The sequence below is a fragment of the Camelina sativa genome, chromosome 10, assembly GCF_030686135.1.
Source record: "Camelina sativa cultivar CO46 ecotype springtype chromosome 10, ASM3068613v1".
Lineage (NCBI taxonomy): Eukaryota > Viridiplantae > Streptophyta > Magnoliopsida > Brassicales > Brassicaceae > Camelina > Camelina sativa.
The window spans coordinates 3,875,520-3,888,965 of NC_141889.1; the positions used below are offsets into that span (position 1 = coordinate 3,875,520).

The following is a 13,446-nucleotide window of genomic DNA, read 5'->3' on the forward strand; positions in this document are numbered from 1 at the left end:
CCTACGTTTAGACGTTCATTTAACATTTTCATTGTCGAGTAAATCTGATCTGACGGCTAGGAATCGCCGCCGGCCACAGCTTGAGAGCCAAAACCCAAAACCCTCGGAACAAAGAGGCGTCTTCTCGACGGAGCGACAGAGAGAGAGAGAGAGAGAGAGAGAGTGAGTGAGAGAGATGCAATCAGTGAAAGCTTTGAGGAGAGTGACTGAACCCTTACAATGGGTTCGGTCCGTTTCTTATAGAAGAAGCTTTTCTGCTCTTCCAAACTATTCCGCATCAGATGCCGATATTGAAGACCAGGTTAGTTTCTTGGGGTCTTCACTTCACTAAATGTGCTTGATTTGATAGTCTGTTTGTGTAAATCTTAAACATTTTGATCTAATTTGATCGTAAATGAGGAATCTCATCATTTGATAAATGAAATCTACTTCCTTTTTTCAATTTGAGAGATACATAAGTGTGGATTTTGCTGTAATTGAAGGTTATGGTGGAAGGAAAAGCTAAATCAAGAGCTGCCATTCTCAATAGCCCCTCTTCTCTCAATGCTCTTTCTGCTCCTATGGTATTATTGTCTTTACCATAGTTTTCTTTTTGGATTTCAAGTCTGGTTTCTTTTAGCTCATTTAGTATTTGTTAGAGTTTTGCTTCAATATTTGTTTGTGTGTTTTAGTTAAGTCGGTTAACGAGGCTATACGATTCATGGGAAGAGAATCCAGCTATTTCCTTTGTTTTGATGAAGGTATGACACTTTCTCTGTGTTAATTTTACGAGATTCGTTGCTACTACTCAATAGATCATGTGTTCTTTTGAACCATGGTTATTTAACAGTAACATTCTCCCTTGATTAAGCTACTCTTTTGATTTTTTTTTTTGGTTTTTTTTTCTCTGAAGGGTAGCGGCAAAACGTTCTGTTCTGGTGCAGATGTCTTGCCTCTTTATCACTCAGTCAATGAAGGTCCATATCTTCTATTAGTTTTCATTGTTAGATACCTGGAAAGTTTTTTTTGAGGTTCAGGGCAAGCCATTTCATATCCCTTTCACCAGAGTTAATCTGGTAAGTTACTGAGAAGAATTGCTGATGTATTGCCACTTTTATTTGCGCAGGGAATACTGAAGAATGTAATCGTTATTTCGAGAACTTGTACAAGTTTGTATACCTCCAAGGAACATATTTGAAACCAAATGTGAGATTCCTAGACTTTTCCTCGATGATATGTGTTAATACTAGATGGGATTGGTTGGTATGACTGCGAGTGATTAGAAAGAGCTCTACTAGCTTATTTATTTGCTTCCACTCAATAATAATATATGAAGCTGATTTTAGGAGATAAGATGCAAGAGTTAAGCTATTTGAATGTTGTTTCCTGCTCTTATACCTAAAGATTTTTATCTTACTGCAGATAGCTATAATGGATGGTGTAACCATGGGTTGTGGTGGTGGAATTTCAATTCCAGGGATGTTTCGTGTGGCTACAGATAAAACTGTATGTGGCTCGATCTATTATTACGAATCACTGGTTTTTTAATGTTGAGTGAACACTGTAATAAAAGAAAATAGATTCCATCGATTGGTCTACAGAAGGTCCTACAGTCTCTTAAGAAATGCAGTTAAATCTCTTAGTTGGTGTTCGAAGCCATTTTCTCTCAGTAGTGCCGTTTTTTTTGTGCGATACTGTTTCTTCTCTTTTATTTTGGATAGTAGTTAAGGTGTTCTGACCAACTGTCCATATGGGACGTGACAAGGTCCTACAGTCTCTTAAGAAAGAAGTTAAATCTGTTTGTTGGAGTTCAGCACCATTTTCTCTGTATATTAAATATCATGTTGTCTAGTTAATTATCAGTAACGCCTTTCTCTTTGTGTAAACCGGTCTCTTCTCTTGTACTTCGAAATAGTTGGTGGTGAAGGTGTTCTGACCGACTGTGCATATGCAGGTGTTGGCCCATCCAGAGGTTCAAATTGGTTTTCATCCTGATGCAGGAGCTTCCTATTACCTTTCACGGCTTCCTGGTTATTTAGGTGAACGTCATCTTTGGCTGATGTCTCCACTGGATTCATATTCTATGCTAAATTGATGGTCAAATTCTTGATCGGAATCGGACTGGCATACAAATATTAAACTGCAACGATTTGGTTTTCATGAAGCGGTTTTTGTGTTTTCTTGTTCAGGGGAATACTTGGCTCTAACAGGGCAGAAACTTAATGGTGTCGAAATGATAGCATGTGGTCTTGCCACCCACTATTGCTTAAATTCGGTTTGTTTCTTACCTTTTCCCATGTTTTGATCTTTCCTCTTAAGTGCATTCCTTATATTAGTTGTGGTGGCAGAGACTTCCCATGATCGAAGAGAGAATTGGTAAACTGTTGAGCGATGATCCTACCGTCATTGAGGATTCTCTTGCTCAATATGGTGATCTTGTTTACCCTGACAATAGCAGTGTACTGCACAAGTAAATCTTTTACCTTGTCTCCGTATCTTAAAATCTCTTTGAATATCCCACAATCGTGTTACAAAAAAATCTTTTGTCAGGATTGAGATGATTGATAAATATTTTGGGCTTGATACGGTTGAAGAAATCATTGAGGCCATGGTAAGAGATATTTTCCTAGCGTACTCATGATATGTGATTCAATTGAGGACTCTAAATCGACTTGGCTTGAGAGTTTCGTCAAGTTCTAAACTTTTACGTTTACCCGTGGCTCAGAAAAATGAGACTGCTAATTCTTGCAATGAATGGTGCAAGAAAACTCTCAAACAAATCAAAGAAGCTTCACCTTTGAGCTTAAAGATTACTTTGCAATCTGTGAGTCCTTTTAGTCTCTGCTTCTCCTTTATCCAAAAGCATCTCATTTTTTCTGATTCTGGCGATTTCTTCTCTTCTTACTTCTCAGATACGAGAAGGTAGATTCCAAACTCTTGATCAGTGTCTCACACGTGAATACCGTATATCTCTGTGTGGAGTTGCAAAGACGGTCTCTGGCGACTTTTGCGAGGTGAAATATATAACCGATTCCTCAAATAAAGCATCACTATATGCATATATTGAAAACGTTTGCTGTTGATAGGGTGTTCGAGCCCGTTTGGTGGACAAAGACTTTGCTCCAAAGGTGCATACAAACAGATCAGCCTTAAAACTAGACGTTTGGAACTCCTTTTGCTTATGTTCATGTTCCAGGTTTTAGTTTATGATAATTTGTGGTTTTCTCCTTCCAAAAATATTTGCAGTGGGATCCTCCACGCCTAGAAGACGTAAGCAAAGACATGGTGGATTGCTACTTCGCGCCAGCCACAGAGCTCGATGGTTTAGATTCTGAGCTGAAGCTGCCAACAGCCCAACGAGAGCCGTTCTTCTGAGGAATCTACTGATACTCCTTTACCTGCAATAAAGAATTCCACCGGTCTATTCTCAAAAGAGATCCATGCGACGACCTTTTGCTGTCAAACTCTGTTTATCCCTCACTGTCAAGTTTATCTTTTTAATTAGGTGTCAAGTTTTTTAACTGTCCTATGATAGTTTGTTTGTTCCTCTTCTGTGACAAGATTCCATTATACTGTTGAAGGGCCAAAGTGTAGAATTTTTAAAAAAGCTTGATTGGATACAGAAACAGTGCAATTCCTACCCTGACTAGTGATTTTCAGGTAACATGCACCAAACAGGGACAGTGGCAACTTGTTCAACTAAAAGCGAACTTCACATAAACAAACGGTTAAGAACACTTCAGACCAAACGCTGTAAAAGAAAATACACTTATACTTAAGGATTCATCATCTAGAAAAACTGGTGCGGTGTTTGGAGCATGCTTTATAAGATCTTGGAACAAATCGTTCTGAACAGGTTGAAGACTCTGGGTTGCACCATTCTAGTCCAGATCGAGAAGATTCAGGAACACGCTGAGCAAGCAGGCGGGCTGCGTCTTTCCACCATGAAACCTCGGTCTCTTTCTCTTGTAGTCTGCGTTCAACACGACTAAGAGCAGTCTCAAGCTTCAGTAACTCTTCTTGTTGCCTTGTCTCCAGTAGTTCGTGCAGTTTTTTCTCTAGTTCGAACGGGCAGACTCCATTTCTTTCATCGGTAACCAACATCTCCGGTATATGACTCTTTGCGACCTCATTTTCCTACAAACACCCAAAGAACTACAAGCCTTAGAAATCAAGAACCTGTTTCATAGGAAATGTAAGAAGATAAAAGAGGTTTTTGTTTTTGTGATTACTTCAAGTTTGCGTTGTCTCTGAATCTGATACTTTGGGTGTCTATCCTCTGCTTTTTCATCCAGAGGCAACCTACCTACCTCAGCCTGAAGTTTTGAGTTGCGGTCTGGTTTTGAGATCTCGAATTCTGTGTACTCCTCTTGAAGAAGAACACTAGTTGATGACTCTTGGAAAATGGATGACGCCAAATTCGAGAATTCTTGAGGAGAAAACTGGTAACCGCTTGCTTCATTTGAAGACATGGGTGGATTTGCCTCTAGTTCTTTCTTCTGTAACTCTTCTTTCGCATTGAGAAGAAACATCTCCATTTGCATCCGCAGGTTTGTCATCTTATCAAGCTCGGTCTTACTTGCAACAACAAGATAGAGCAAAAAAGAACCAATTCCCATTTCCAAAGGTGCTTCTCTGCTTTGTGATTCTGCACAAAGCAAAACCAATACTTGTTGCTGATTAGTACATTTCAAGAGAAGTATAAGTGTAGGAAGAAGAAGAAAAATACAAACTTCTCACCAAATTGATTAGTATTCGGTGAATTCTCGTTAAGGCGTTTCGTCGAACACCTTATGGGCGGTAAGTTGTATCCTCTGGTATTATCATCTTCTTCATCTCCCTCCCCTGTCTCTCTCTTCCCCTTGGAACTTCTCAACCCAGAAAGCCACCTACCCACGACCTTCCGAGGCGTATAACACTCCACGACAGTGCACCCATCTCCCCTCCTCCGCCGCGAGTGACCACTGGCTTCCATTGAAGAAGACCCAAGAGAAAACAGAAACGAATACTCTCATGGGTTTATAAAAAGAGACGAGATTTAAAAGGGTAGTAGTAGTAGTAGTAGTAGGAGGGAGGGACCGCCGAGATCGGGTTAACATTGATAATGGTGGGACGGAGTCGTAACAGAGAGCGATGAACAGATGGGGTGAGGTATTAAATGACAATCACGAGACTTGCAGAGTTTGGAGGGAAATCTTCATTTTCTTCTCTTTTTTGAATTTCTTTATTTTCTCTTTTGCGGGAATCTTTCTTCAATCATTGCTTCTTCTTATTCTCATTTTGTAACAATACTACAATACAATAAACTTTGTGTAACACAAATATTAAAAGGATATAATTAGTAACAAAGGTTAAAAGAAAACAAATATCTATAGTGACTCTAAAATTCAATAATTGAGATTGTGATTGGAAAATTTATGGTGACACTTTTTAAACACTATTTGCAAAAAAAATTGCAGTCATAAGCATTAAATTCATATGTTTCTCTATGGTACAAGAGTTTCATAAATTCAGACGAATCAATGTTCATCTAACTAACATTTAAAATTTCTCGAACATACTAGTATATAATTTTATTTACACTAAAGTTTACATCTTTTTATCTCCTAATGATCGAAAGATACACAATTCAGAAAAGTAGGAAAACCACCCATTCTTTTTGCCAGGGGTGATGATATACTACTAAACAAAACAAAAACATTTCACTGGAGCTTTTCATGTTCTAGATTGCTCCATCAACCTCCCAGATATAGCAGCAGCGAGAGCAGCTGTAAATTTTGAATCTTTCGTCAACGAAGACGCCATTTGTTGTACCAGAACCTCTTGCATCGAATTCCTTTCGTTCTTCTCTAAAGCTAATCTATGACTACCATGAACCAGATCCAAAGTCACAGTGTTTGACCCGTTCTGGCTTGTAACATCACCTTCGGAAGCGTTTGGACCCAAGTGGTTATGCGTTCCTTCGTATGCTGCTACCAGTAAAGACGGATCCTCTGCGCTGCGCTGTACCTGAACAACAACAACACCACAAACCATTAGACAGCTGAAACTACTACAAATCTAGCTAGAGATATCCAACTGAGAGTGTGTGTTAATTACCTTCTTCTTGACTGGACAAGACGGTGCAAACGAGCATCTAAAGTAAGCTCTAGGTGACGGGTTATCTCTTGTAACCTTTTGTCCGTATTTCCTCCATTGGAATCCATCTTTTACTGTCTGCAAAATTGCACTCTGCTTAATCAATAATCATTCACATACATACTCCCATGCCTCTAGGCAAAAAGTTCCACTAAAACTTTGTCTCTTTAATCAAAAAGCTTAAAAGACAAAACCGCTTACCAAGCTTGTGTCCGATGTATCAGTAGGCACGTAGACAGTCGAAACTTTAGCTTTGTTGAAGCTATCAGTGACTGGTCTTTTGCATGAAAGAAGCTGATTTTTCTGCTCATGTTGCTGCTGATGATGATGATGATGATCTTCATTGCTGGAGCTATTCTCTGTTATTCCACTACCGAGTCCAATGGGAAAGCGTAAGAGCTCATCCGGGTCTTGTTTTCTTTTCTTCATCGGTTGTTCGGTCTTATCGATTTCAGGGCTCTGTCGACTCTGAAGCTTCTCCAAATGATGATGTAGTGCGTAGTAGTTCTGATAGACTGTGGCTATCTTCTCTGTTAGAAGCTTGTTCTCTGAGTTAACTCTGTTTAGCTCCTCTCTTAACTCACTCGCGCTCTGTTCATTTACCATAAAGATCAAATTACTAAAAAAGACTCTTCTTTTTTTTTTTTTTTTTTGTTTAAAACAAATTGTTTATGAAAAGTTTCAGACTTTATACTACTACATCATCACTGATTAATTTCGAGACAAAGAGATGAGAAGTATTCAGAGATTCAAATTCAGATCCATCTTAATTGATTGGTGAAGTGAAGTTTAAAAACAGAATTGTGTAAAGCTCAACAACAATTGACTCATCGATCATTGATCATACTGATGAATTATGATAAATCCGAAGGTATTGCACACCAAGTGTTCGACGAAAGAAACTAACCTCGTCTTGCTCCAACCATTTCTTTTTTAATTGAGTAGAAGCAGAAACCGAAACCTCCTTCTTCTGAAATATGAAAATTTGAAACGAACCCATGATTAGTTACCACAATCCCCAAATTCAAAGAAATTGAATGGGAAACAAAACAAGTAAAAATTAAAACTTAGATTTGGGAAATGGATCAGAAGAGAGATCCGGAGGACTCACCGGAAGCAGCTTTTCAGGGAAAGGATTGGTGTTGAGATCGAGAAACGAAGAACAATCCATTGAGAAATCGGTAAGTTATCTTAAGACCAACAAAAGGACTGGTTGGTGCGTAGTAGAGAGAGAGAGAGAGAGAGAGAGAGAGAGAGAGAGAGCGAGAGAGAGACTAAGGTCTTAAATTTTGCTTTCTTCGGTCACAAGTTGGTCCGACTGAATGAGAGAATTTGCCCATAGAAAAATGCCTTTATTTATACATACAGAGTCCGCACAAGAAAATTAATTTAAGGGTTGCCCAGATATATAAATTTAATTTAATAAAATGAAACAAAAAAAAATCTATAATAAAAATTAAACTATTGTTACTTTGTATTTTTAATATGGTTTTCTATATAATATTTAATTTATCTTTAATTCATTTTCAGCAAATTTATACAAATTTAAATAGTTTAAATTTAGTGGAAGATGTGTCTAATAAATGACATTTTAAAGTATATATAAATTTATGATTTAAAGAAATAATATTAAAGAACAATGATGTAAGTACGATATGATTGAAGAAAGACGTTTTGGATTTGTTAGGAAGGAAAGTCGTTGGAAAGTGAAGATAAATCTAAAAAAAGCTGTCTTCTTATAAAGTCCAGAAGACATTCATATATAATTTTTTTTTCTTTTATAAAGCACAACAAGACATGAAAAGCTGTCTAATTAAATCACCAATGTGATTGGCTAAAATTATGGGATTGTGTAAATACAAACTTTCTAAATTGAGCTAAGCTATCGTAGTTTCTTATATGCGGTACGGTATGTATGTGGGTTAATTTTACTGTCGTAATCATCTTCTATATACTATGTTGATTTCTTACCTAAATTTATATTATTTATTCGATATATTTTCAAATATAATTAATGATATTATATATAAGAAAAAAAAAGAGCTACGGTTTTGTTTTGTAGTACCGTATTTTAATAACATTAGTATCTAGATACTTTAAGTTTGCTAATAATTTCATTAAAAAAAGGTGCATCTTTTAGTTTAGTTTTATTTATTTATGTAGTGACTGTTATCATGAATACTTTTTCAAAATTGAAATTATAGAAAAGCCGAAATACCGTCCAAAGACTTAGAAACTTTCTTCAAGTCTTGATCCAAAACAATAACCAACTAAAATAAATGATAAAAACAAGTTATACAAAAAAAAAAAAAAGAGAAGCAAGTAGAAGAATTGGATAGAAAAACAAAAAATCAATAATATCGGCGGGAGTGTCCCCATGCCCTAAGAAAATTTCGTACGTCGTTACTTTAATTATTTTAAATAAGGTTGGGGATTCCGTGTTTCTTTTATGTCCTGTTAATATTTTTTTTGGGTTTTGTCGAGATTCTTAACAGTTACGAACTTTCCCTTGACTTGCTTGACCATTGACTCTGATCTTTGGAGGTCGGCAATTCTTTTTCTATTACCATATTTATTTTCTTTGATGCATATCTTATCAAAATAGTACTAAAGAAACAACTAGTTAAATGAGCAGTATTCACATTGCGCTGATGAATATAATGTATAGTAACATCGTCAACCGTGTGTTATTATAACACGAGACCACTTAAAACTTCTTCTTAGAAATACAAATTACTGAAAGATTGGTGTTGAGAGAGTAATGTTTGGGAAAGCGACCAATCACATCGCGTGATTAATCAAGTCAGTAGAAAAAAAAAACATTTCTAGCGGGAAAATGGTAAACAAAAACATAAAAAATATTAGCCGACAAAAAAAGAAGTATAAATAAATTGGGAGTGAAACAAAAACGTGGAAGTTTTTGGGTGTAGCAAGAAAACAAAGAGTGGGGTGAGCCCACACGGGAAAAGGGCAACAAATCTTGACCGGACTCGACCGTGACTTCCAAGTTGTGAGAGAGAGAGAGGCCTTCCCCCTGTTATTATTAGGATGATGAATGGTGGTGTGAACAAGTTGCCACCTTGGGCGGCTCCGACACCGACCTCTTTTTTTCTTGTCACCTTTTTTTTGTTTTTCCTTTGTTTGTTCAAAGTTGTGAATTTTAGTGTCATCTTAATTGTTCCGTTTATTTCAAACACTATGATACAAAAACACTTGACTACTTTTACATGAACATTTAGAAAAATCGATAGTGCGATTGAGATTCTTAAGACTCTAGTATACCATGCATTTTGATTTTATTGATCTAGGTTGTCAATTTGGATTGAGACGATGAGACCTACATCAATGTTTATGTAGGTTGTCAGTTAAAAACATTCAAACTTGTTATCATTTTTCCCCAAAAGAATTTTTTTTTTTTATCAAACTATCTGAATTTTTTTTCTTTTCTGATAGAACTAAAAATTAAAACATAGATATGGTGGAGCAACAATAATATTACTATTGAAGAAATTAGTTAGGGCCGGCTCATGGAGAAGTTAAATTAAACAAGTATATCATAGTTGGAACTTGGAAATATCATAAAAGTTGTTTAGTTTATTGATCCTCCTAGGTGGAGTGTGATAAGTCTTATAATAAGACCATCTTTTTAAGTCGTCGTCTAAAACTCGAACTCCCCTCCTCGGATATATTCTACATGACGACCTCAATACTATGACGTCATTACCTAGTTTATGCATCGATCCATAAGCATGATCTTGTAATGTTTTTATATTTTCTTTTTGTTTTGGTCTTTTGCTTCACGAAACTAACTATCCTTGAATAGTCCAACGAAAAAAAATAAAAGACAACTTCCAACTTAAACGTAAAATTAGAAACTTATGAATGATTAATTTGATTACACACCGTCTGAAATCATAATATAATATTTTGAGTTTTCTTAGTCGTCGTATACTAATAATTTCTTCATATCGGAGATAAATTAAACACTTATTTTTCCAGGAAAAATAATCGTTTTCTTCGACTTTGATTGAAACTCGTATCTTAAACCGGTTTACTTAGTCAACTAGTACTATATATAACAAATTTTTGGTTAAATTATTAAGAGCTGTTATGATAGATTTAATTTATATATACGTGAATTTAAAAGAAAAAAACAAAAAAAAAATCTACGCTATTGCCTATTACATAGTTTACGATGGAACACTATTAAACTTTCTCAGCGTAACAGCCACAGTATTATAATATAATATCTTTAAGAAAGACTCAAGTCGATCGATATGAGTCAAGCTATTTTATAAGTTAAAACCAAATGGAACAAATTAAATTTGTTAGATAGATTGCAGGAACTAATAGAAAATGGACGACCAAATGGGATGTGTGTAAGCTAAGTAAGTAAAAACTACACAGACTAGTTGCTCAAAAATCAGAAGTCATGGGACTTTTAGCCAAAACATAATATTCCATTCCATGCATGCATCTTTTTTTGAATGGTAGTGTGATGCAATTCATGATTCGTCAGCCTCAGCTACGTCATCGTTTGTGCATCACCTAATGCAGTCTTGTTTTCTTCTCTGTTGTTAAAAGGCTTACTTGTCAAATTTTAAAATGACTTGGAGTTGAAATTTGAACTCTGTGGTCTTTCGTTAGGACCAGATCCCGAATCCACCCCATCCCAAACTTCTTAAAAAGTAAGACTCGGATTTTGATCTCTACATTAAACTTGAAAAAAGTCATTTATGTATTAACTTTTTAAAATTTGATATTTTGGTGGGTTTGATTTTATTTTTATGTTTGCTTGATTAAAATTCTGATTAAACCGATGTTTACAAAATTCTGATTACAAAAATTTCTCAGTTCTAAGGACCAACAAATAATAATCTTAGGAGTTGGGACAGGTTGTGTAAGGGTACGACTTAGCCGGTTTATCCTACTTAATACTAAAGTAAAAAAAAATTGAAGGTAAAATCAAACTAATTAATCGACCCACAAGAACCAGAACGAACAAAAACGAACCCGAAACTAGTTCTCTTTTGATTTTAGTTCCTCAAATGTTACCATATAAATCCCAAAATGAAATTCTCTTAAACAAAACTCTGAAACAAAGTCGGCCTTAAACCAAACCAAAAAATATTTCAGTATCCACCCGTGTCTCATATTCGAAGTCACATCATAGTTATGCTTATGTAACATCAAAACTACAAGAGTAAATAAAAATGAAGAAAAGTGTTCCTAGTTTTAATCTCTTGCTCAAAGGAACATCTTCATCATTCTTGCTCCGCCCTGAAGCTTTGCGAACAAAGATACAACTTTTCTTCAGTCCTGTGGTCTTTTAATCTGCACTTTAGTATTTGTAAAACTCTAACATCTCTTCTTCCACGGGATGAGTCTTGCCTACTATCACAAGACAATGCAACGGCGCTCCAAAATTAACACTCTCTAGTTGCTTCATAGTCCCTGCAACTATCTTCTGGTCCTCAGAGCCAAGCCGTGCAAAGCCCACACACTCTGTGTCTTCACCATAAACAGATTCCCCATGCTTTTGCTCAACTTCTAGAAGCTGCTCGATCGCTGTATTAACAGTCATATACCTGGGTGGTTCATACTGTTTGTTCCCTCCTCTGCAAAGAGATTCAAAAGTGGGCTCTTTCACTCGGATATCTAGTAGACAGAGAGTGTGGAGTCCAAGAGAACGGTTCTTCTTGATCTTCTCGTAAAAGCTATCAGGTCTCCAAGTCTCAGTGAAGAACGGGATTGAAACAGTCTCTCCATAATGGTAAAGCTGCAGGCCACAAACCCCAACAGCATTCATCACAGATGCATTGTGCACTACCTCTACTTTTACACCAAGTGTCTTAGCTCGTACAACAAGATCACTATGTGTTGTAGCTCTGCAAATTGCATTCCCAGCAAAACAACAACAACAACTATATCAGACATATATCCCAAAATAAACTGCATAGTAGTATCTTGCTTTAACTACATTAGCTATAAAAATTGAATAACAAAGAGATTGATAAAGCTTGAATTAAGTACCCGAAAGGATCACCAACAACGAGAAAAGCGATATCATTATCAATGGCTTCTTCAATCATATCACCAGCCTTTTCTTCCACCATTTCTCTATCAGCAAGTATGATTTGTTTCCCATAAAAGTTTTCCTGAGAAACCAAAATAAAATAAAAACATAAGCTTTAAAATCAGAAAATTGGGAAAGTAGTGAATCTAACTAAATCAAGGGGGGGTTTTGAGAGTCTTACAAGATTGGAAAGACCAGAAGCAGAGAGACCAAAGGACAAAAGAGAAGTGTAAGCTTCCATGTATACTTTCTGAGATTTCTTAACAGCTTCGAGTCCTCTCAAGGTTATGTCTTTCTCATCACCTAAACCTAACCCTATAATGTACAACATCTCTGCTGCTACTACTCTCTTCTGCCTCTCTGACAAACAGTAATCAAACAACGATTAATCACTCAATCAGATAGTCACATGAAACGCAAGAAATATGAAAACTTTAAGAAACAGAAGAAACTTAAGATCTAAGGAAAAGATAAATCTATTGGTTCCACCAAAAAAGTGGGTAGGTGAACAATCGAAGAATCCAACAGATCCATAGAATTGAAGGATAAATATTTGAACTTTACCTGATAGATTGCGTTGAAAATTTGGGAAAGCTAAGGCTCTCTCACTCGATAAACCTCAGCGAGCGGCCAAGAAGAAGAAGGTCAAAACCCTTTTTGTGTCTTTTTTTTTTTTTTTAGTTTAATTGAGAGTTTAATTTATACTACTCCCTCTCTCTCACATAGTTTAAAACTTTTAAAACTTTTTGATGTTTTAGAGAATAATCTTTATGATTGATATTCTGAATATTTTTAATAAATTTTTGTTTTAATAATTACTGATTTTGTAGAATGTATGGAGTGACAAAATGGGAAAGTGAAAAAATATCAGAAAAATAAATCATGAAAAATCATAAATAAAATAAAAAGTTCATCAGAAAACAAAATTAATCATATATTTCCTCAGTCTTAATATGTGTGTAAAATCCTAAACATCTAACTATATGAAATATGTGTGTAAAATCCTAAACATCTAACTACAGTAAAACCTCTATAAATTAATAATGTTGGGACTAAGACATTTTATTAATTTATAGTGATATTAATTTATCTATAAAATTAATAATTATTATTTTATAGTGTAAATTAATAATTATTAATTTATAGATATATTTTTAATTGTTTATTTTTAAAAAAATTATGAATTGGAACAACTATAGCAAAATAAGATTAAACTTTCGGATGTTATAAATTTTATGGTTTAGGAATTGAAC

The 13,446-nt window shown here is 35.5% G+C and overlaps 4 protein-coding genes across 4 annotated transcripts; 1 reads left to right on the forward strand and 3 right to left on the reverse strand.

The window, feature by feature from the left end:
* Positions 1-9: 9 nt before the first annotated feature.
* Positions 10-3,605, forward strand: LOC104717007 (small ribosomal subunit protein mS47). Its single transcript, XM_010434511.3, has 14 exons — positions 10-301; positions 483-563; positions 672-740; positions 893-956; positions 1,106-1,185; positions 1,402-1,485; positions 1,934-2,018; positions 2,169-2,254; positions 2,328-2,449; positions 2,530-2,590; positions 2,705-2,803; positions 2,892-2,993; positions 3,066-3,107; positions 3,226-3,605. Exons 1-14 carry the CDS (start codon positions 176-178, stop codon positions 3,352-3,354), a joined length of 1,230 nt encoding a protein of 409 aa, XP_010432813.2. The 5' UTR covers positions 10-175; the 3' UTR covers positions 3,355-3,605.
* On the reverse strand, positions 3,555-5,274 carry LOC104717009 (protein POLAR LOCALIZATION DURING ASYMMETRIC DIVISION AND REDISTRIBUTION-like). Its single transcript, XM_010434512.3, has 3 exons — positions 4,720-5,274; positions 4,212-4,627; positions 3,555-4,116 (listed from the first exon to the last, which is right to left on the reverse strand). The coding sequence occupies exons 1-3, from the start codon at positions 4,952-4,954 to the stop codon at positions 3,766-3,768; spliced, it is 1,002 nt and encodes a 333-aa protein (XP_010432814.1). The 5' UTR covers positions 4,955-5,274; the 3' UTR covers positions 3,555-3,765.
* Positions 5,275-5,419: 145 nt separating this feature from the next.
* On the reverse strand, positions 5,420-8,501 carry LOC104717010 (WRKY transcription factor 18). The gene is made up of 5 exons (XM_010434513.3): positions 7,229-8,501; positions 7,025-7,087; positions 6,319-6,708; positions 6,079-6,195; positions 5,420-5,988 (listed from the first exon to the last, which is right to left on the reverse strand). The coding sequence occupies exons 1-5, from the start codon at positions 7,286-7,288 to the stop codon at positions 5,695-5,697; spliced, it is 924 nt and encodes a 307-aa protein (XP_010432815.2). The 5' UTR covers positions 7,289-8,501; the 3' UTR covers positions 5,420-5,694.
* Positions 8,502-11,180: 2,679 nt separating this feature from the next.
* On the reverse strand, positions 11,181-12,926 carry LOC104717011 (putative diphthine methyl ester synthase). The gene is made up of 4 exons (XM_010434514.3): positions 12,758-12,926; positions 12,375-12,553; positions 12,151-12,275; positions 11,181-12,005 (listed from the first exon to the last, which is right to left on the reverse strand). Exons 2-4 carry the CDS (start codon positions 12,522-12,524, stop codon positions 11,459-11,461), a joined length of 822 nt encoding a protein of 273 aa, XP_010432816.2. The 5' UTR covers positions 12,525-12,553; positions 12,758-12,926; the 3' UTR covers positions 11,181-11,458.
* Between the last annotated feature and the right edge of the window lie 520 nt (positions 12,927-13,446).